The sequence below is a fragment of the Numida meleagris genome, chromosome 11 (assembly GCF_002078875.1).
Source record: "Numida meleagris isolate 19003 breed g44 Domestic line chromosome 11, NumMel1.0, whole genome shotgun sequence".
Classification (NCBI taxonomy): Eukaryota; Metazoa; Chordata; class Aves; order Galliformes; family Numididae; genus Numida; species Numida meleagris.
Genome location: NC_034419.1, coordinates 19991791 through 20015173, shown reverse-complemented (window position 1 = coordinate 20015173; position 23383 = coordinate 19991791). Strand labels below are relative to the sequence as shown.

Sequence of the window (23383 nt, the reverse complement as noted above, 5' to 3'; positions counted from 1 at the left end):
CAGTGACTGCACTAATGAATGCTGGTTGGGTTTTGTAGCCAAAAAGGACCCCGTGATAAGTGGGCTGCAGAGGTGGGGTGGGGGCTTTAGAAGGGGCCTGGAGTTATGACCAAAGCAAATGCAAATAAATACTGAGAGGAAATAGGTGTTTGGCTTCATTCTTATATGCACCTCTCACATGCCACACTGCACCCAGAATACGGCCCTGATAAAAAAAATGTGGCATGTCGTTAAATGTTATGGTTCAGAACAATGCTCTGAGGTAGCAGTAGTCATTGTTGCTGTAACTTTTTCTCTTGATGATTCACTGCTGGGGGAGACATGCATGCGTTGGGGGTATCAGATACATGGTCCCATCAAATGCAGGAAACCAGTCATAATTTCTTCAGCTGTTTTTTGTTTTGTTTTTCAGACAGAATTTAGTGAGAGTGTTTGCTGCCCTCCAGGAGTGAAATTCAGTTCTGGTTTCACTGAAGCTAGAACTCCTGTTGATGTTGTTTGTGCCAAGACTCAGCCTTTTGTACTCAGTGCCCAATTTTCTTTCATTGACATCAGTTTTACACCTGCACAACATTTGACTCTTAGTGACATTGCTCCTGACTTGCATATCAGTCTCACTTCATGTGATGCCTGACCCAGTTATCTGCAGTCCTTCAGCTCCCAGCCCACTATTTGATTCTCTGTGATATTATTTTCCCTGGTGATTCGTGTAACAGTATCTCAGAGGGATTGAAACACCAGATGAAAACAAGGCTGAGTGCAGTAGGTAGATCCATGCAAGGGCATTTTTAGCTACTTTTCTCTTTGTTGTCTGTAGAGCTCATGAGCTCTATGCATTGCAAATATGGGCACCATGTGCTTTCAACTGCATGATCAACATGTCTCACTGATTAAAGATAGACATGTTTGTGGACACATCCTTTCTCAAGCAACTTAAATCAAAGGAAGCTTTGCCTGGGTAAAACAAATAAAAATTGAGCAAAGATTTGAGAACTATGTATCTGGTCAGTTGAAAAGCTCTATCTACTATCCTTCCCTAGAGCATTATGGGGTCTGTATACATCAACCATCCTTCAAAATCTATTATCTCCTGCAGTCTTTGAACTCCCTTACCTAGAGAATGGACAGCATGTTTTCAGGGCTGTTTATGCGTGACTGGAAATTGTTAATACTTTTCTTTTAGCAAAAATCTTTACTGCAAAAAGATAGAAAGGCGCAGAGCCAAGTAAGTAGCAAACTGCTAGATGCAGGAAAGAACATTCAGCAAGTTGTCCCTATAACCATCTTACTCTTCTCTTCCTCTCCATTCCATTTTTGTTTGCCTTCTCTTCCTTTTGTTTAGGATGTAAGTTCTTCAGGACTAAGACTGATGTATGTCTGACAGGTCCTTGGTTTGATATACAGCACTCTACTGTTCTGGCTTTAAGCCTCCTGGTGTGAGTCAGGCTTTTGAGTAGAGAGGAGAAAGAAGTAAAGGAAGTGAAGGGGAGATTACACACTAGTCCCTGTAGGACATAAAAAATACCACAGACTCAGGAATTTGTCATCAGGCAGCAAAGACATCACTCTGCAACAACCCCCAATGCTATTCCATCACAGCAGTGATGAATATCCAAGGAGACTTTACCTACCAGTATCTACTGCAGGTGGCTATTACAGTGTAGTTCACTGTGAAAGTAATGCCTCCTATTTATTTCCCTTGAAACTACAACAAATACAAAGAGCACAATAACGCTAATCTGTAGAGCAACTTAGCTACAAAACACTATCTTTTAACATAGTCACTCACTGTGCAACATCGGCTGTTTGGTCACCATAAATGCTCAGAAAGTGTTGATGAATGTCAATGGATGCCACTTTTCCAGCATGGAATAAATGAGTTCCACACCTTTGCTCCATACATGCTTTTGTGTCAGATGCTGTTTTGCCCCTCTGCTGCCATCTGTCACATGGCAGAAAAATGTAATGGAATGTTGGTGGGAAGGTTCAACCTCTGCTGCCATACCAGTGACATGTGGCTCTGACATCATGGGCCAACACTGTAACATAGGAGGCATTACTTTCAGAACCAACCTTGTATATTCACCTCATCAGAGCTGCCCATATTTTACATTTCATTTTATCTGCCTTTGCAAAGGAGGCATCTGGTTATTATCCTGTATTCACTATTCCATCCCACTTCAAGTGAATGATTTCACTTTTTGTAACATGCAGCACAAGTTTAACCTTGACTAACTGAAATGCTTAAGTACAATAATGTACACAGGGTCTAATTAGCATTAATCCATGCCCACATAAGAGACTTTACCCCACATAGGAAGCTTTTCAGATATCTAGACACACTTACAGAGACAAACATAAGCGATTAGCTGTTGTATGTATTCTGACCTTTGAATTCACACACCTGGGCTTTGCCAGATCACCAAGGGTGATGAGTGTTGCTGGACTGCCTCTTCCTGTCCAACAGTTTCCTAGGTGGCACCGTACCTGCTAAAATACATAAGGAAAAATCAAAATAACATGAAAACTTGTGATTTCTCAGGCAGCTAATACCAGGTTAATGTAAAGATTTGTGAAGTGATATCTGTTTCTGAAATTGTACCTAGAAGAAAGTAGGAAGCTTAGTTCAGTGCAATTTGCAAGGTAACTGCTCTTCTCCCAGTGCTGTATTCGTAGTATGATGCCAGAAATTTTCTTTTAATAAGGCCACTGTCACCAAAACAGTAAATACAGGCCCTTTTATAGAGACAGTAGAGTGAAGGATGATGAAAAATGCTCAGAAATACTGCTTATAATAAAGTAGACCTCATCTTCAAGAACATCTCTGTGTAACAACATTAAAAGGCTGAAAAATAATAATTAGGATGCATAGGTAGTGTAGTATGATAGTCTCTAGAGCTTCGTTAAGATGGCAAGTAGAGCGCTAGTTAATGTTTCAGTGATAAAAAGTAAGATTCTAACATGCTAGATAGCTCAGATCTGCTTTAGCACATAAGTATACAGAGTAGCACTGCTTAAAATGGATTAACCACTTGCACAGATTTAAGCACATACTAAAATGACCTACTGGATTGGGACCTACAAGTTCGTATAGTTCACCTGAGTTTAACAATTCATCAAAAATTAGATATTTGGATTATATTTTGAAGGAAATTCTTTGTAAAGTCATTATTAAAAATCAGAATTATTTTTAAAAAGATGTTTCATTTGTTTCGCTATTTGAGTAATGGAAATAGATGTGTTGATTTCACTTCTAGTCAATTAAGTAATTGATTTTCCCTGAAAAAAGATGATTCTTCTGCACTGGACCCTGCTTGCTGCAAGGATTATTTTCTGTTGTGTGGCCTCTAACCCTTCAGTACTCTTTCTTTCAATAGATGCTTGCAAAAGAAGTGCTTCTTACTTTGGCTGCAGAAGTTTAATTTGACCCTTCAACATCTTCTGGATGTATTCACATCCATTCACCTTTCAATTCTTCCTTTTTTAATACAGATCATTTTCCATTATTTTTTAAGATGGTTAGATGCAAATTTCAAGCAGATATTATATGGTTATTACTTGCATTTAGGTGTAGAGGTCCTAATGCTTTTCATCATGTTAGTGCAAGAAATTACACCTTGAATTGTCTTCTAGACTGACAATAAAGAGAACGTAAGCCTTTTGCTTAGTAAATATACTCTGTTTTTTTTTTTTAAAGATAGCAATCACTACATAGATGTCTATTTCTTTATCTCTGTTGCACCCAAACTGTAGCTTAGTTGCCCATCAAGCATGGTCCTTGGGGTCCAAAATTACTCTGAGCTGCTCAAGAATATATTTCTTGGTGTACAGTGCAGTGTCTCTTAGCAGTGTACATGTTGCATTTTTAACCAATGCAAACCAATTCAAAGTTCAAACGAATCAGATCTGATTGAGAGAGAGAAGTCAGTGACTCCTGAAGGTACCCAGGCACCCTGCCCTTTGTGGAAGAAGTCAGATTTGAGGACGGACAGCAACTTGTGAGAAGCACTCGGCTCTTTCAAGAGCTGTGTCACAGAACTAACAATCGGCAATGCTTGCACTCAGCCTGGCTCCAAGCTACTGACATAACACCAGAAGCAGGAGTTGGCTCCTTGTTGTTAAGTCCCAGCTCAGGAGTGGGAAAGGAGGGACCAATACATGAAGGTGGGGGAAAGTTGTATGACTGCTGGCCATAAGTGGGCCAGGAAAATGCACTTCATTCCACACACCTGGACATGCACAAGGCGTGCTACACTATGAAGGCATAGAGACCTAGGCATGTCCATCTCCCTTTCTAACTCAGAGACGTAATAAAAGGGTGCTACTGTGAATTTACATACATCCCAAATCATACAGGATTTCAAATGCTCGCTTAGAAGTCACAGAATTATAGAATGTCCTGAGTTAGAAGGGACCCATAAGAATCGTAGAGTCCAACTCCTGACTGCACACCGGACCACCCAAAAATCAGACCCATACGTCTGAGAGCATAGTCCAGGCATTTCTTGAACTCTGGTAAGCTTGGTGTCGTGACCACTTCCCTGTGGAGGCTGTTCACACCCTCTCGGTGAAGAACCTTTTCCTGATATCCAACCTGACCCTCCTCTATCATAGCTCCGTGCTATTCCCTCTGGCTCTATCACTGTAACCAGAGATAAAAGATCAGCGTCTCTCTCTGCCTGCCCCTCAGCTCCCTCTCATTGGGAAGCAGTAGGCCACCACGAGGTCTCCCTTCAGTCTCTTCCTCTCTGGGCTGAACAAATGAGACTTCAGCCACTCCTCAAATATATTCTCCCCTAGACCCTGCACCATCTTTGTAGCCCTCCTTTGGACACTCTCTAGTATCTTTATGTCCTTTTTGTGCTGTGGCACACAAAACGGCACACAGTGCTTGAGGTGAGGCTGTACTAGTGCAGTGCAGAGCAAGACAATCACTTCCCTCAACCAGCTAACAATGTTGTGCTCAATGCACCCCAGGATGCAGTTGGCCCTCCTGGCTGCCTGGCCGCACTTGACTCACGTTCAACTTCTTATTGAGCAAGACCCCCAGATCCCTTTCAGTGGGGCTGCTCTTCAGTGTCTTATCCCTCAGACTGTGTGTATGTATAGCCAGGATTGACCCTTCCCAGGTGCAGAATCTGGTGTTTGCTCTTGTTAAACTTCATGCAGTTGGTGATTGCCCAGTTCTTTAATTTGTCTAGATATCTCTGTAAGGCCTCTCCACCTTCAACAGAGACAACAGCTCCTTCTAATTTAGTAGTCAGCAAACTGCTCTAAACACCTTACTGTCCTACATCCAAGTCATTTATGAAAATGTTAAAGAGAACTGGCCCTAAAATGGAGCCCTGGGGAGCCCCGCTAGTGGCTGGTGTAGCAATACAACCAGGATCCCCTAGACATCAGAACCAGTCATCCCTGGATACCAGTCTCAAGCCCTCAAGAACTTTGGCTATACTATGGAACATCTATCTGCCAGCAGAATGACATTAGTTATTAGGCACTTTGCAAAGCTAACAGCATCTAAAAGTTTCTCTGGATAGTGTTAGCAGTAGTCCTGATTTCTGTGAGATCCAAGATGTAAAGGCAGGACCTTATAGCTTCATGCATACACCAGCCTGGGCACTCCAGGCAGGCCTGTTGTGCTGGCATACAGGGCTCAGGGATGGCCCCAAGCATCCACCCTGACCTTTGGGGGAATGGGTCTTACCTGACAAGGGAAGAAAACCCCAGTCATCCTGGGGTTTCTCTACCAGGGGAGGGAAATTCGGAATGTTACACTTTCTTGTGCGAGCAATGACAGCTCCACTGGGAAGGGTAGCAGGGCTATATCAAGCCCTTATTGAGAGCAGGGGAGCGATCCAACCTTTTCTGGGGGTTACTGCTGCTTACCAGGGAGAAGCGCCCAGACACAGCATGACTGTCAACTTCACTGAGCCGGAAGCTGTTTTATGGGAGAGGGGAAAAAGGCAACCGACTGGTATCGTCTGAAACTGCTCCGAGCAAGCACGATTTGTATGTGAGGGGCGGACTAGGGCTCCGCTTCTCCTAGATACCGCTTCAGCGGCAGGTGCTGCCGGCTCCACAGGGTTGCTCTCCAACCAGGGGCAAACCCCCGCGCCGGGGCGGGATTGGGTAATTTGGGGGCGGCTTCTCCGAGCCTTCTGACCCCGGTTTTACCAGGCAGGGGCGGTCCTGTCCCATGGGGAACCGAGGGAGGGGAATAGGGGAGTCAGAGGGAAAAGAAAGACATATGGGAGGAAAAAGCTGACGAGGGGGAAAAGAATGAGGGTGGGAAGGGATGGAAAGATGGAGGGAGGGAGGGATGGATGGGAGTGAGGGGAGGAAGGGAGCTAATGGAGGGAGGGAAGTGGGGAGAGGAGATGGGATGGCGAGGGGGGAGGGCGGGAGGTAAGGGAAAAAAAGGAAGGATAGTGAAAGAGAGGAGGGAAAATGGACGAAGGGGTGTACAAAGAATGACTGAGGGAGGTGGAAAGGGGGTGGGGAACACCAAATTGAGGAGAGGGGAGGGCAAAAGAAAGGGGTGCAGGAGAAGAGGACAGCCCGCTGCATCTTTAAATTTCTGTGCCCTTGGGCATCTGCCCTTGCCCCCGCCCGCACCCCGCGTAATTCAGGGGCTCGTCCCGCCGCAGGGGATGGCCCCGCCTGGCCTACCCCCGCGCGCTGCCGGCCGTGTGGGGCGCCGGCGCCGGCCGCCGCCCCTCGACGGGCCGCGCGCGGGGCAGGGCGGAGGCGCGCCGCAGCGCTGACCGCCCCCGAGCCGGCAGTGCTGCCTGCCCAGCCCGCCGCGCCGCGTCCAGCTGCCCCGCCCGGGCTCCCATGCCCCCAGAGGGGCTCTAACGCCGGGCGCGTTCGCAAGGAGCGAGGGCGGTGGCGGCCCCGGGACCATGCTCTGAGCGCCCGGGGCAGCCAGCGAGGGAAGTTGCGGTGGAAGATGAACAACACCGGTGAGTGCGCGGCTCCTCAGGCACGGCTCTCCGCGTCCGGGCATCTTTTCCCTGGGGCTGGGCATCCTTCCTGCGGTACCGGCACCCTTCTTCCCTCGGGCCGTCACAGCCGGCTGGACAGCATCCCTCTGGGGCCCTGTCTCTGGGATGGCACCCTGCGTCCACGGCCGGCCCTTCCCTTCCCCGCGCCTCGGTGGGTGCTTCTCCGGCTCCCCGCGAGACACGGCGCGCCCTGTGCTGTGGATGCCCCCTCACCGGCTCCGCCAGGGCAGCGACGAGCCGTGGAGGGGCAGGGGGCTCGGGAGGGCTGTGCCTGCCGGGGAAAGTGGCGCTGCACCCGTTCTCCCTCGGACACGCTCGGTCCTTCACAATGCCTCTAGGAAATTTTCTGCGGCTTTCCTTTAGAAATTGGATTTTGGGGAAGTATTGGTTGTTTTTTTCGTTCGTTTGCTTGTTTTGGTGGGTTTATTTTTGCACAGTTTTCTCTCCTAGGCAAGCCCAACCCTTTCCTCCTTCCTCTTAATTTCCCAGATCATTTCCTTGATAGAAACTGGGAAGGTGAGAGACAGGATCAGAAGGGAACAACTGCTAAAGACAAGACCTTCAACAGCTAAACGTTAAAAGAAATCACTAGAAAACTGGGGCAAGCTTTAAATTCTCCACTGTTTCTGGTTTTCAGGGATGAGGCCTGTGTGTAAAGAATCTAACAATCCAGGAAACCATTACTGCTAACTCTAGAACTTGTTAGAAAAATCTGAAGTTGCATAGAGATAGAGACGGAGAGAAATAGTCGCTTTTGTGTTAGCCCTAAATTGTTCCACCATGTTTCCTTATTCTAGAGAGTGAATATTGCTGGGCACCTCGCTTGCACAGATACAACCTGAGGTCCAGAGATATCACTGCTAGGTGCTTCACCTTACCACTGTCATATGTTGGGAAACTGTGAATCATTGTTTGCCAAAGCACGGGAATACAGTACTAGAAAGGATTGTTTAGGCTCAAACTCAGTCCTCTGCAGTTGTATCAGCATGTCATTACTGCTGCTCTGAGTTTATATAGAAAGGCTCTTGTTCCCCTTCGAGTGGGGAGTGGGACACTCTCCTGTCCGAAAGGTGGTGACATTTCTGTTCTGTTTCCTGATCCTATCTCGACTGAACTCAGTCCCTCCCAGGAAGATGAACTCATTTGAGGGTTAAGCAAGCCAGCCGAAATCATTTTAGGCATGATGCTCCAACCGCTCTTTCTCCATCTCTCTGTTATATTAAAAAAAAAGCAGCTCTCATATTGTATCAGACAAGATCATTGCGTCAGTGGGTGTGCAGTGCAAGGAATATCAGATTGTTCAGTTGTAAACTGAAATTTTATTAGCAGTTTTCTTTCTTCGGAGCATAAGGCTGAATGTTATTACCTTCATTATTAAAAGCAATATCCATTGTTACAGATCACAAGGTCATATTACTTCTTTTATCATTGCATCAAATTATATCTTAAATCATTTTAGGTAGCTTTCCTGCTATTCCTTCAGGAAGCTGAGAACCTCTTACTCTTCTCAGTCCTTCTAGTTTCCTAACCAGATTCATGGCCATTTATTCTTGGGATTACATTGTCCTTTTCCTTAAAATAGTTCTTTTCCTTCTCTGGTGTTTACCTCCAGGTTGTATTTATAGAGTGTGTTCATATCCCTTCTCAGCCTTTGTTTTGTACATTCACACAATGCAAGGAATGTCTCTCCCATCAGTGCAAAGCAGAACTTCCTACTGAATCTGAAGTGTTTATTAACTGGCAGAACTCAGGGACCAGCACTAGTGATCTCTGTGTTATAGTAACACAGAGCACCAGTAAGCAGAGTCATTTGTGAAGGCATATAAGGCAGCTTTGATCTCACAGAAGTTAAAATAAAGGCGAACAGAAAACAGGAAGGGAGGTATGGATTATCCTCAGAGACGCAAAACTGATGTGAAAAGAAAGATGAAGCAATCCAGCAAGGTTACAGGAAATCTGTGGTAAGAGACAAGAGACAGACCCCCATCTCACAGCCTCATAGACAGAACCTGCCACGCTCTCGGTACCAGTTTGTTTCCTAGGTGCTGAAATGATGCTGCCCAAAGGAAGAAGGTACAGATGTTCGACTTCAAATTGTTCAGAGGCATAAGCAGGCTAGATATTCTTTCAGCTGCTACTGAAATTGGTATAGGAAAAGCTGCTACATGTACCTGTAGATAAAAATTAACTTCTTCTGTTCTCAGGAAGCAGTATATAAAACAATAAGTGAGTATAAGCTGTCTGCTGTAGCACGAGCTTCATATTATGAAATCACAGCCGATGGGCAACATCACTAATGTTTACAGTTACACTAAAAAGAAATATATGCCAGTATCTTAGAATCAAAATAATGTAATTGTCATACACGTGGGTTTTTTCACAGACAGTGCTCACATCCTAAGACTTGTGGGCAGTCTACCTAGAGACAGTGAAGATGCTGCAGAATTTGTGAATTTGCAGGATTGAGATATTTGGTGATGAAATTCATCCTTTTCTGATTATATTTTCTTTACCTTTTTCCCTTTTCCCAGTAGTTTCTCTGTGTGATGTTATGCTATTGTATTATATTTACAGATGGCTGTAATAAAGCTATATAGTAAGAAAAATTTGTAAACTATTGACCTGACATCTGAGTCATAATGTATTGATCTAATCATAGAGGATGGATTCCAATAACTGTATAGTACAGTATGTTATTTCTGCAGGGTGGAATGTGTTCTGCCAGGTCAGTTGTTAATATTTCAGTTAGGATTTGTAAGGAGACAAAATTCCCATGGGATAGTTTTTACTGACTGTGGGTCTGTCTCCACACTAGTGAAACCTTGCTGTGTACAGAGGGCTTTTGATCACAGATTTGAAGGATGTACACTGATACACACTGATAAAACACAGATGTTTTGCAGAAGTACCAGAACTATGGAGAAGGTGAAATACCAATTTCATAGATGACTAAGGTGTTTAGGAGCCCTTGACCTGCTGGCTTTGAACAGGACCTAAGACCTGAAGTGCCTGAAGTCCGAGTGCTCAACAGACGTAACTATTTAGCTCAAGTCAAAGTGAGAGCTGATGCCTAAATCTAGACTGAGGTCCTATTTGAAAGGGAGACTTGCACTCCTCCCTTGTTAGAAAATCCAAGTCTAAATATGTTTTCCATTTCAAGTGACTCCTTTGCAACCGTTTTCATTTCTTATGTAACTGTTGTCATTTTAAACCTTTTATTTTCCTCTGACTGTGTGAAATAAATGATGAATTCACATGCTATAAAACAAAGAGAAATATTTTTGAGTGAATAGTGCAAAATTAATGACATCTCAGTTATTTACAGTACATCCTGGGGTCCTACCAGTGACAACACTGGTGTTTTATGATTTGGACCCCTCAAAGGGATGATACTTTCCTTTTAAATCATGCTATCTCATCTATTTCATCTCCAACCTACTGAGGCAGATTACAAAGCTTATATTGGGTTCTTACCTCAATTCAGAATGACATTAAAATGGCTTATCAACATCAGCAGTTTAAACACATCCTTGCTGTCTAATTTGAACAGCTGGCAGAACTGTAATTACAGGTTGGACATACGCTTCCTATATAGAAATGAAAGAGACACTGTGCTTGGCCTGACTTATAGTTCTGGCAGAATTACTGTGGTTGCTCATGCCCATGTTCTGCCCAGGTCCAAAGCCATTTCTTCATCTGCAAAGAAGAGATGTCTGTTTCACTTACAGTGAAACTCCATATGTTATTTTGATAGGACGTTCTGTCTACCATTAATTCTCAGAACAGTTCCTTCCCTAAGGAGTAGGGACCATGGTGAATACATAAAACCATGCATTAGTCAAACTGAAATAGACACAGGTCTTCTGTGTCTATTTCTTCTCTGTCTTCCTTTGTAAGAACTTGGTGTTGTTTTGGTAGCTGATGTATGGAAACTTCTGCCTATGGCTGTACAGTGCAGTTGCTTTGTTTCCTTTATCTCCTGGATTTGTGCAGCACTTGGTGCATGTGGCTTTTGTACGTATTATGAGCTCTTAGCAATGCCATTCTCTGATGTGAGAGAGAGTGAATATGACGCCAGCTGATATAGGCTAGGTTCATTCTTTGTTGTTTCATGTTATTGTCCAGTGCACAAAGTAGAAATGCTACCATGAAAGAACTTGTATCTTTTCTGATCCAAATTAATTTTTATGTCTGTGTATGAGAACTGATAAGTCACAGCCTGAACCACTGATTGAGCACCTGGAGAAAAGACCCGCTCAGCCCTGGGAGCACAGGTGAAGGCAATTCACTGTGTGACCGGAAGGGCTGGAGCCAGGCTCTACCCCTCTTAGATCTCATTTAAGGGCTGACTGCCACTGAGGAAGGATCTCCTGCTGGAGATCCCTTTTTTGTGGAGTTTTTTTTTGTGAGCCTAGATCCTCAAAGATGGGTGAGCATTCTTCTTTTTGTAACATCTTCTCATTGCGCTGATCCTGCTGCCATTACAGTCTATAACAGTGCTTTGGCAAGTGACATGTAAATGAATTCCTATATTTACTGCTACTCTTAGGTTTGTGTATTCTCTTTTCCTCAATAGTGGAACTTTGTTTGCTCCTAGTGTGGAATTTGATCCTCATCTTTGGAAGAAGTTAAAGATTTGATAAAGGCAACTGAATTGATGCAAAGACAAACACTGATGCCTCTATAGTATTCTTAGTAGTACACTCAGATCTTAGAGAGAAGCATTTCTGTAACAAGAATACAGTTTGGGTTATTTTGACTGAAGAATGGCTAACTGGCAGTTGTGAATCTCTGCAGTACTTATCTCTATCATTATCAAATGGTGGCACGTAAAATGCAGGGAGCAGGAACAGGCTGTCACTGTTCAATGTTTTCATGGTAGAAAAGGAAATAGAAGAATATCAGATGATGAAGTTTATGGTGCAAGGGTTGGTAAAGGGTAATTAACAGTGTAGGCAGAGCAGTTGTGTGCACAGATCAAGATCATTAACTTGGATCCATTCAAACAAATTACACTTAATGTATATTATAAAGCTATCAGTTTAGTGACAATGAGCAGGGAAAACAATAGCCTTGGGAGCAATTGAGATGTCATAATGGACAAGCAAGTCAACCTGATACATTAATAAGCTAACAGAGAACAGTGAGAACTGGGTCTAAGAAAGTACTGAAACGTGTAGGTAGCATCATCTGTACCCACTCTGGAATTCTTCCCACAGGTCTGTGCTGTGTATTTTATAGGGGCTACTGGGATATTGGAAAATGTTCAGGAAAAAAGAAGACTTAATGGAAAGAGAAATTGTCCAATTGCAAAGATTTAACGAATTCATCTGTTCAATTTACCAGAAAGAAAATTGTTCCTACTCATGGCTGTAGGGAAGTATATATTTTCCCCAGAGAAATACTGAATAATAAAGGAGTCTTTAACTCAGCAGAGGAAACAACAATAAATGGTGGAGATGGAAGCTGGTGATAGGAGCCAGAAGGCACTAATGGGGAAATAAGGGCTTTGTTTTAAAAATCTCCAATTCATTATGGGAATAAGATAAGGAGGATAGGAAGGTATGTAATATTCAATTTCTTACTCTCTTCAGACTAAAGCTTTCTGGAAGACAATTTTTACCTTTATTCTGATATAACTGAATGAAATTATAGAGCCAAATTAGACTTTCTGATTGAAATGTCTGGATATTCTTCCTCTACCTCCTTTTTCTCAGGCACTTTGCATTTATAGATTTGAAGCTCTTCTGGGCAGGAGCGGTGAGAGTCGGGACTTGTATGCACTGGCTTCCACTGGAATTCTAGTTTTGGTGCTGTCTCATGCCACTATTGCAACATGGTCCGTTTGCATGGTCAATTTCACCTAAACGCATTTCTGCCCTCTTTTCTCAGTGTCTCTCCACTTTTAACATAAATCTGAACTGAATTAATGATGGAGTGAAGAAAGTGTAGGTCTACACAAGTTAGTAGGTTGGAAAAAGCTACTTTCGGCAGTGTAAGAGATGCCTGACATCAACTGTGATGCCATTCAAAGCTTGAGCTAGTATATCCAAATAATGGAGCCCATTTCTTGGGCCACTGTCCAAGACCACAGGCCTGGGACAAATCTGCAGAAGTTCCTGCAGCTGTGAAATCTTAGTGTTTTAAGTCTTCACCTCAAACCAGCTGCTTGATGGGTAGGGGTGAAGGTATATATGGTCCCTTATAAGTCTAAATTAAATTCCAGGCAAATTCCTAAATCTAGGTTACATCTGAAAGTAGGTAGTTGCAGTGTTTTAGGCAATACTCCACCTCAGAATGTCTGTTGTTTCAAAGAATCGTTTGAACAGTGAAGGCTGTATAGGTTGATTGCTACTACAAGTGAACTGCTACGTTCACTGCTTAGAAACTCAAATGTGAAGAGGAGCAGGAGTGTAGAGTAGTTCTATTTGGGCCATGTCAGGAACAAAACCAAGCTGGAATGCAGGTTTGCTTGAAGGAGAGGAAGCCATCCTTGTCAGTACAAGGAAGCACTGAACAATAAGGGGAGGAGCAGGCTAAAGAAATTCCTATTCCCCAAGAGTTTCCTTGTAAGCGCAAGGTGGGTGTGTCTCCCTCCAATATAAAATGCATCCTAAAATAAACATGCACAATTGCTTGTTAACATACACATTCCTTATGGTGCAGTGTTGTTTTTCTTCCATTTCGAAGTTACAGCCAGGTCCTCTTGAATGGTTCAGGCACCAAAGGAAGCAGAAATTGAATCAAAGTGAATCATTGTGATAAAAGGTGCACAGTGATCCATTGTGCTTGACAGATTTGCTTTCTTTTCAGTAATTGTTATACAAGTATTTTAAATAAACACTTGTATACACACATACCCCCATAAGTGCAAAATTGTTTAAGAAGCCTCTGTGAAAGGTAAGGTCAACACATTAAGCGCTTCGGATTTCTTTCTCATTTTTTCCTAAGGGGCTGCTAGTTGACACAGAGGAAAAAAGTAGGACACCACAGTGCCCACTGTTACACTTTGAACAGGTTCTATTATCATAAATTCTATTCTTCTTGCAATGTTAATGGAGGTAGCAGGTGGAAAAATTCAAGATTACTTGATTCTGCCAAAAATATACCAATGGAGGGAAATTGGGTAACTGAATTTAAGCTATATATATAGCGGTGTGTGTATATATATATATATATATATAAAAGTGGATGTGCACATGGTTATTTGCATAGAGAAAATGAGTTCATTGCATTATTTTATGTCAAGTTGGTTGATGAGCTGAAGCCTGAAAGATCCAGGCATTGTCCACAATCCAGTCTTTTTCCCAGTGCTCAGTCTTTCAGTACAGACGCTAACAAGAGCAAGGATGAGAATGAGCAGACTGCTCCAGCATTGTCACATCCCAGGAATGAAGTCGGTGTATTTGTGTCCTACTTCTAGAGAAGCATTCCTAGGAAAAGCCAGATGCTGCAGAGAATGTTATAGAACCTTCAAAGCCATGTTTCTTCTTCAGAGTCAGTCTTAAGAAATGCCTCATTAGGATGTTAAAGGTTCTATTGCTGATTTCTGGTGAAGACTCAGTTATAGCTGGTAAAATCTCATGCTACCATCTGTTTACTACCAGAAAATTAGTTTAGGATGTTCAGTAGTTGCAGCAACTGACTTAAAAAGGCCATGTACAGATCTGGCTGGGGAGACAGGCTTGTAAGATACTCAAGTCACCCTATTTATTTCCTGTTTGTAACTGGTAACAGTTTTCATTACTCTGCAGATTTGAACTGCTGCAGATTTAATTCTGGTGCAGCAACAGCAATGGTACTTCAGTAAGTTAAGTGTCTGGCACATCACATTTCTGAAGTGATCTGGAGACAATGGTTAGCTACATGTTCTGTGATTTCAGTAAGACGGATACCCTGCAGCTCAAAGCAGCAGTGGATACTGTGAAACAAGAGGACATGCTATTGTACTGGAGACTGGTGAATATGCAGTTCTTTTTCCGCCCTTTCCCACAGGTTGCTTTGAACCTTCAGTTTCCTCTTCTGTGCATGAACCATATATTCAAAGCCAATAATGCCATGGACCTCCTATCTCTGCAGGTCAACTCGCATACTGATGTTTCCAGGACTCAGCTGTGACTCATGGCTTTGAGCTGCAGAGATGCAAGGAGCTTCTTTTGTGAATCTGCTCACCTAATTCTTTTTTTTTTAAATCTTGTGTCATAGATTCCACTGCTAGAGAAGCAAAGGAGGAGCAGCAGGCCATCCTCTGCTTGCTGAGGGTATGCAGAACACAAGGGCTTTTTAGGGTGCCTGCATTCCTGAAGGGGTCTTGTGCTAAAAAGGATGATTTCTGAAAGTCCATACAGAGCTACTGGTGCAATCACTACCTGGAACTAGAAAAATTGGCTTGGCTACTCCCAGAAGTTAATTTATAGTGTGAAGCTACTCCTTTCCAGTTTAAAACTATGATGACGTTTATTTCTAGAGTTTAAACTGATTGATCAACACACAGGTCATAGATGTTCACAGCAAGCTGAACAGGGTGTTGAAGGTGAAGATGGAAATAAAAGCACAGCTACCTCCTTTTGTCCTCAGCACAACCTGCATGTTGCTTGTTCTGTGTCAAAGGTTCTTAGCGTATACCGGACACTGGAAAATACAAATGCTTCAGCAAAGACATTTTGCACTGCCATTTTACCTAATTCCTACATCTCGGACACATTAGCAGTCTTCAAAAATTCTCTAACTTCTGTAAATCCTTTGCAACATCTCCAAAACCATCGTATATTTAATGAGTGTGCAGTATACTGTAAAATCATTTTCTCATGCTGTGAAAAAATTGCTTTTTTGTATACTCAACAAGTGCATAACAAAATCAGATTTCTCAGTTGTTTAGCATTCAGTACCTGTGCTTTCAGTGCAATTTAACTAGCCAGTGATCTTTTAACCTTACTCCTGTTAAGCACATTGTGAAGTGTTGAATGAACTTCCTCCGCCCTTCTCTTACTTCATTCCTGGAGATCTTTCCCCTCTGTGGGAGAGTTCCCAGCCAAGAGTGAATGAGAAGAGGTGCCTGATGAAGCAGCTCAACCACCAACACTAGTTTTATTTACCTTGTAGAAAAAACAGCGTACTTGAAAATGACAACGTATTGTGCTTTATCTAGTAAGTAAATGCTTGTGTACAAAACTGACATGCTCCTGGAACATGCTACTAGTCAAAATAAATGACGAATTATATTTTCTGCGTGCAATTTTCTAGATAGTGTTAGTTAACCGGCTTCATGATTTATATGATTGTACATTTAGTGGTGGTGATACTATTAGCCTGTGTTTGTGTATGGCACAGATGAACCTAGATCAGATACATCCCCATATACAGAATAAGTCTTAACAGTTTATGTGATAAGGTGCCTGATGAGAACAGACTTCTCACTTCTCCTGGGTTGATCTGAGATCATTCTCTCAGTTTTAACTTAAGTCCCTTTTGTGTCTCATAATTCTAGGAAGATTGTTTTCAGAGTGAACCAGAATGCCAAATTGTCAGCATTGTTGTGAGTACTGGAAGAAATTTCAGCATGTTTAGAAAGATAAGGGGGGGAAAAAATCTCTCATATCTCCCAAGATCTAATCAAACACCCACACGGGCCATATCCCAAATGGCATCTCTTAAGATCCTGCCTCCTTCTACCTATTTATAGGACGTGATGATCTTGCACAAAGAATTGTTCCTGTCTCTCTCATGGTGAATAGTCTTGTCCTGTGCTTTCCCTTACAATGGAGATCTTCCCTTTCTCCACTGCAGTGTGTTAATTAAAATTAAAAAAATTAGAGGTTTCTGATTATGTGTGTAATTACCTCCTGATGGCTAGAAAACACTAGCAAGAGTAGAACCCTTCTCTTTATCAGCATTTGTAATCATTTGATATTTTGGCTTCTCCAGACTACATATTTCATCTCATCTAAAATCTCATAAGTGAGAATTCTTATTGTTGCCTATTCATGCACCTTTTCAGTGTTTCATTCAGTTATGTAAAGAATATTAATTTCAAGACCAAGGCAGCTGGAAATAGCTGTAGTATATGAAGTGTGTTGTGAGTACAGTGTCCTTATATGACTTTTAAATTGTCTTAAAAACAGTGAGGGAAAGCAGCTTTTTGTCAGTCTTCACAGAATCACAGAATTGCAGGGGTTGGAATGGACCTTCAGAGATCATCTAGTCCAACTTCTCTGCTAAAGCAGGTTTCCTAGAGCAGGTCACACAGGAAAGTGTCCGTGCTACCCATCTTATGTGATATACCTTTGGCTCTGCAGCTCTACACCTTTTTCTTTGCAGCTATGCTTTTGTTTCATTTCAGTTATGACTCTAAACCATGTTCCCTGGAATAGCTACAGTGCCATGTGGAAGCACAGTACGTATGTTCTGCTGCAGCAGTTCACTTTTCAGAGACACTGCTTTTATTGGCTGGACTGGTTGTGCTTTAGAAGTAACTGGTATAAGATAAAAGTCTACTATAGAATACGCTCTGGTGGCTTTAATAAGAAACCAGGGTGACTAATATGACTTTTCTCTCTTTTCTCCAGAAATCACAAAGCCACCACTAGCACCGAAACCAAAAATTATTGGTCATCTTTCTCCAGTTGCCATCTCCAAATTTTCTCCTTCACTGCAGAGGTCTGATATTCTTCATAACCCAAATTCTATGTCTAGGGGCCCCAAGCCACCTATTGCTCCCAAGCCAAAACTCTCTTCTGACACAGAGAGCAGATCCAGTGTTAATACCAACAATAATTTAAATAAATGCTCAAATGGTAAACTTATCTGTCTTGTTGGAGAGCTGTATGATGGAAATCAATGCAGTGCTGAGTGCCCAGAATCTGAGGCAGATAATGAATACATTGTACTTCCTGAAACTCAGCTGACTGGCAAGGACTGCAATGACTTGGAACGTGAGCATGATCAGAGCCTAGATTCCTTTGCAGAGAATGAAGTCTTGGAAATTCCAGAAGAGGCAGAGAAGGAAGAGGACCTCACTGATAATTATAAGGGCACTGGTAGTCAAGAAATCAAGCACCATAACTCTTCAGATATTGTTGAACCAATAAAACCAGACTGTGTATCATCAACCAGAGACTGTGGCCAGTCTGAAGCATTTTGTGAAGAGTCTTCCAGTGCCCCTGATGGGAATAATGATGTTTCTAAGAATGTAGATGAAGATGAGAATGTTGCAGGTGATTGTGGTGAAACCAAAAGCAAGGAGGAAATGTCTAACTATCTCAAATTGGTTAAGGACAATGATGATAGTAAGACTGATGGTGATAACGTTTTGAATAGACATGAGGGCAATGTCTGTGAAGATATCATTCTAATGCCACTACCTGCAGATGAATTAATCCCAAGTTTGGAGGAGTCAGGGGAGGAGGAGGAGGAACTGTCTGAGATTTTAGGAAAGAGAGATGGATGTCCAGCACGTGATGGTGATCACAGTGTGTACAGTGTGTATGCAGAGCTTGATTTGAACATGGAAGAGGAATTAGAAAATGATGACTGTACAAGTTCTGACATGCTGCCTGATGAAGCCAGTGAGAAAATGGTTCTGGGCTTAGAACTGCCTGAAGGTGAACCCAATGCTGAAAATGATCTGGGAGATTCCACTCATCAGTTGGCAGCTGAAGAGGAGGAAGCAAACACAGACAAGCACAATAATACAAACACAGGAAATGCCAGTGATGACTGTCAGATCACTGACCTGAGAGGTGAGGAGACATCAGAGGTAGCCTGTGAAGCAAGCAAAGACTCTGGGAAAGGAGAGGAAGAAACTGTGAATGCAGAGAGTATGGATGATGGGTGTCAAATTGCTCCTTTTGAGAATGACTATGGTGAGGAAGCACCCACAAATCTGCAAACAGAAGAGACCTCTCTGGATGAAGATGATCAGATCTCCGATACCCTACCTAGTGGTCCAGGTGTGGAGCCAAAGCTAGAAGATATGTTTGCTGAAGAACATAATGAAAGCATTGCAGAAACATCTAAGTCAGATGAGTTGCAACTTGAAGACAGTGAGGTAGGAAGAGACAATCTCAGCAAAAGTGTCTTAAGTCCAACTCAACTAGTCCCACATAAGGAAGAGATAGAAGTCTGTAAGCATGGTAAAATGAATGTGAAACATGGGACCAAAAACATCTTGCATGAAAATCTGGTGCTCCCTGAAGTTGTCATTGTGCCTGAAGAATCAGAGGGAAGAGAAACTAGCAGTGATTCCCTTGATGATCCTTATGTACTTCCTGCAGAAAATGAATTCACTTGTAAAGGGCAGACTGATTCAGCAGCTGATCACAGTAAAAGGGATGAATTAGGCGTGGATGGTGAAAGCAACTTGCTGCCTATTGATCGTAAAACCATTGTCACTAGAACACGGTCACTTTCTGGGAAAATGCCAGGCTATGTACCAGAAACAGTTCCAGAAGAAAGTGGTCCTGAAACTGATTTACCACCTTCCTGCAACAGTTCTGGGACTGAAGATTTAAGCAGTAATTCATTTTCAGTGGAAGGAAAAACAATGGAAGACAACAAGGCATTACTATCCAAGCCAAGACGCTTTATTTTATATCCTCGGTCTTATTCTGTTGAAGGGAGAGAGATACCTGTCTCCATTTACAAAGAGGGTGATGGCTGCGTACTCAGTGATATTAGAATGAAAAAGACAGAAGATAACTTATCTTTGCCTTGTGTCAATGGTTCCTCATGTATCTTTTCCCAGGGAAATCTTTCATCAGGTGCTGTATCTACTCCATCTTCAGTTGTTGATATACCACCTCCTTTTGAACTTGCCTACATCACAAAAAAGCCAATCACTAAAAGTTCCCCTTCACTTTTGATAGAGAGTGAGTCACCTGATAAGTATTCCAAGAAAAAGAAATCTTCCTTTAAGAGGTTCCTCACTTTAAAATTCAAGAAGAAAACTGAAAATAAAATCCATGTAGATGTTAATGTTTCCTCTTCGAGGTCCTCATCAGAATCCAGTTATCATGGGCCTTCAAGGCTGATGGAGCTGGACAGGACTCTAAGTAGCTCACCTCAACTGAAGTCACATGTGGGGAAGCTCCGTGCATCAGAGTCTCCTTCAACTGTTTTTTTCTATAAGGATGGTAAGAGAAAAGGAACACCCAAGTCCTTCAGCAGGAGTGTGTCACGGGTGGAATCCTTCGAGGACCGGTCCAGACCTCCTTTCATGCCACTCCCATTAACAAAACCTAGATCGATTTCTTTTCCCAATGCTGACACTTCTGACTATGAGAACATTCCAGCTATGAGCTCTGATTATGAAAATATACAAATTCCTCCTCGAAGATCCACCAGAGCAGGAACTTTCACTGAGTTGTTTGAAGATCCCAGCAGGGCCTTATCTGCTGCTAATGAGAATGATGGCTATGTGGATATGAGCAGCTTCACTGGCTTTGAGAACAAGCAGCAAAGCATGGACCAAGAAACGGAAAGGTACTGTAATAAATTATTATGTAAGACCTGCTAGTCTTGGCCAAGGAAGCAAGGCCTCCCCTACTGTAGGCAGATCCTCCATGTTGCTTGTCTTGTATTCCTCACAGAAAATGTTGAAAAGCAAGATTGGAAGAGTACAAAATAAGCCCTTATCAGAGGAAAAAACAGACGTCATATTAACTCTGTACGTTGTAAATACAGGCCAGGAAGACCAGTAGATCTAAATGCTATGGTTTGTAACTACAAGCCAGAGAACGTTTTAAAATATCTGGCTTATCCAATGAATTTACTTTTGTGGTTTTCTTGGGTGTGGGAAGGTGGGGGTGAAGCATGCTTTGTTCTTTAGCAAGAAATGCTTCTGACTTCTGATTTCTTGACTGAATGGAAAAAAAGTGCCTATTTGCCTGAAGGGATCTTGCATCATTTTATTCCTCAAAACAACAATATATGTGTGAATTTATTTTTATATATATAATTCATCTTTCAAAGTACATCAGTTAAGTATAGACCAGAAAATCCCAAACCATGAAAAAGTTAGGCTATACAATTAATTTCATAAATTGCCTTAAAGCCTATCACTATGGATGTTTGATAGAGCTGCGGATTTCTGAACAAATTAAATAACTGTCTAAAATCATATACATTGCTAACATTAATAACAGTCCGTCATCCCCATGCCATTAGTTTATTTGGAAACAAGAAAATGTTTCAAAACTAGTACTTCTTCTCATAGTTAAATAGGAGTAATGCACTCAAGATTGAGTTAATATTCCATCGTTATGTTCCTATTGTCAGATGATAGCATGTAATCATTGGAGCGTAGATATGTAAATAAACAATGGAAAATACCATTCTTATGATAACAGGTAGAAAACAAGGTGCAAAGCAAATGACTGAAAAGCATTGTCTTTAATGCAGTCACATTTTGTTACCATGTATGAGAAAGATAAGAATCTGCAAAGATATTTCAGACTTGAGGAGTGAAAGAACTGTCTTTAAAACCTCTAAATTAGAGTCTTGCAGACTGTTTCAAAGTCAAGAGTGATGTACTGTACTTTGTTTTTTTGTGAGGCAAGAATTGGAGGAAGGGAGGAGTAAATGTGCCTGAAGGTGGGGAGTTTGGGATGCAGACCTGTGGTTTAGCTCTTCGGAGATGTGGGTTGCCTTCAGTGCTGGGAAGCCCAGTGGTGCTAGCACTAGAACATGGAGTACAGAGCAGCTTCACAGCACGCTGCCACATCCCCACAGTAGTGCCTGACAGAAGCTGCCTTAGCAGGGTCTGACAACCCATTAGTCACACTCGTTTAAAGGTTTGCATTGAGCCCAGCTCACTGATGTTTTCTCTTGGAAAAACTGGCCAGTTCTTTGTGGCCGTGAAACACTGCTCATTTTGCTTAGTTCTTGTAGAACCAAGTTAAAAATATTAAAACTACGTAAATTGCTGTGACTTGGGTCCATTTATGAACTTCCTGTGGAAGCCTGTTGTTTCAAGGGGAGAGCCAATCCAAACTGGTTCAGGAAGTCTCAAGGTCAAGGCGTGAACATAGTTTTTTCAGGCTGCTGCTTGTTGTGTGAGCAGTTTTTTCTGTCAGGGAAGATATGAAGGCTAGGTTCTCCTGAACAACACCTTTATCAAGATAACGGGGATGAAGGGGACAAGCAACAGGCAGACAGCAAAATATATATATTGCTGATGAGATAGCTACTATTTGCTGTATTTGTCAGGATGTTTTGAACAAAAACATGCTTACAAACATTTGTTGAAAAGCAAATGCGTAACACGCGTAGTGGTATAATATACTTGGAGATACAGTGTATGGTCTACTCTTTTAAGAGGAAAATAAATCACACAGGTACCCGCAGGTGGATGTATTTACACATTCATACATGTATGGGCATGTATGTTTTATTTCTTGTTAAAGCAGTCCTCCCTAAAATATCTCTTAACTGATTCATTCTAATATGATTACATTTCAAACACAGCTCTCCCACAGCCACACTGGGTTAACAATAACTTTGAACTCCAGCCTTCTCATATCCTGAAGGTTATTTCAGCCTTTTGAGAGTACAAGCGTGTTGGACTAAACTCTTGTAATACATGAGACATGAGCCTATGATCATCTACTTGGTGCATTCACCTGCAGAATACTGATGTTTAGCATCTGCTGGTAACTGATGGAGTTACTACACTTTCGATGAATGGCCCGGAACAAATCTTTTATTATGTTTTAGAGAACAGAATGTGAGAGTACTATAAAAGATTATAACAATCTAAGAACCTCCTCTCATGCACTTGACTGGGGAAAAGGGGGATGGGGGGATGGGAGGCTTACAGAAAATGACAGATGAGAAGACTGACTGCTTAATTTTCTGTGTAGTAGAGTTAAACCACTGATTTCTAACTAGAACCAATCAAATTTATCAAAAAAGTCCAATAATGACACTGTGCAAAATTGATCTTAACATACAATTACCATTACAGGGATACAGTTGGGGATTTTGTACCATAGAGAGAAATTATTTATCCCCAGAATTTAGCAATCTGATATTAATAATTAAACTGATTAAGGCATATGACAATATAGAGCATCAGAAGATTTCTGTACAGTGTAGATATAATGAGACATAAGTAGAATTTGACAGAATGTCTCTGATCTTTCCACAGTCCACATAAAATGAATCAGATTGCTTTCGTTTGCTTTCAGTAAGTCATTTTGTAGCCTACTATACTTCTAGCCACTACAAAGTGCGAAGTAACAAAAACCAATCCTTTAGGCTGAAAGAAGAACATAGCTGGGCCTCATCTCTTGGACAGTACGCTTTAACTTACTGCTCTGCCTTGATCCTCAGGCAGCAGCTCTAAATCAAAGCAGTCCCACAGTGTAACTGGCTAGACT

The 23383-nt window shown here is 42.1% G+C and overlaps 1 protein-coding gene and 1 long non-coding RNA gene across 10 annotated transcripts in view; one reads left to right on the top strand and one right to left on the bottom strand.

Moving 5' to 3' along the window:
- Positions 1 to 23383, top strand: part of FGD5 (FYVE, RhoGEF and PH domain containing 5) — a 113684-nt gene that overhangs the window by 8125 nt on the left and 82176 nt on the right. For 7 of the 9 annotated variants that reach the window (XM_021409897.1, XM_021409894.1, XM_021409902.1 and 4 more), the window contains one exon: positions 17573 to 20486. In XM_021409897.1, the coding sequence (XP_021265572.1) occupies positions 17573 to 20486 (2914 nt within the window). Of the gene's footprint in view, positions 1 to 6758; positions 6966 to 11387; positions 11437 to 17572; positions 20487 to 23383 lie in introns of those variants that run through there. The other 2 variants (XM_021409899.1, XM_021409901.1) reach the window with 2 other exon arrangements.
- The window catches only part of LOC110405032, a 111368-nt gene continuing 87989 nt past the window's right edge, over positions 5 to 23383 (bottom strand). The window contains exon 3 of the long non-coding RNA XR_002442645.1: positions 5 to 2490. This is a non-coding gene — a long non-coding RNA (uncharacterized LOC110405032). The remainder of the gene's footprint in view (positions 2491 to 23383) is intronic.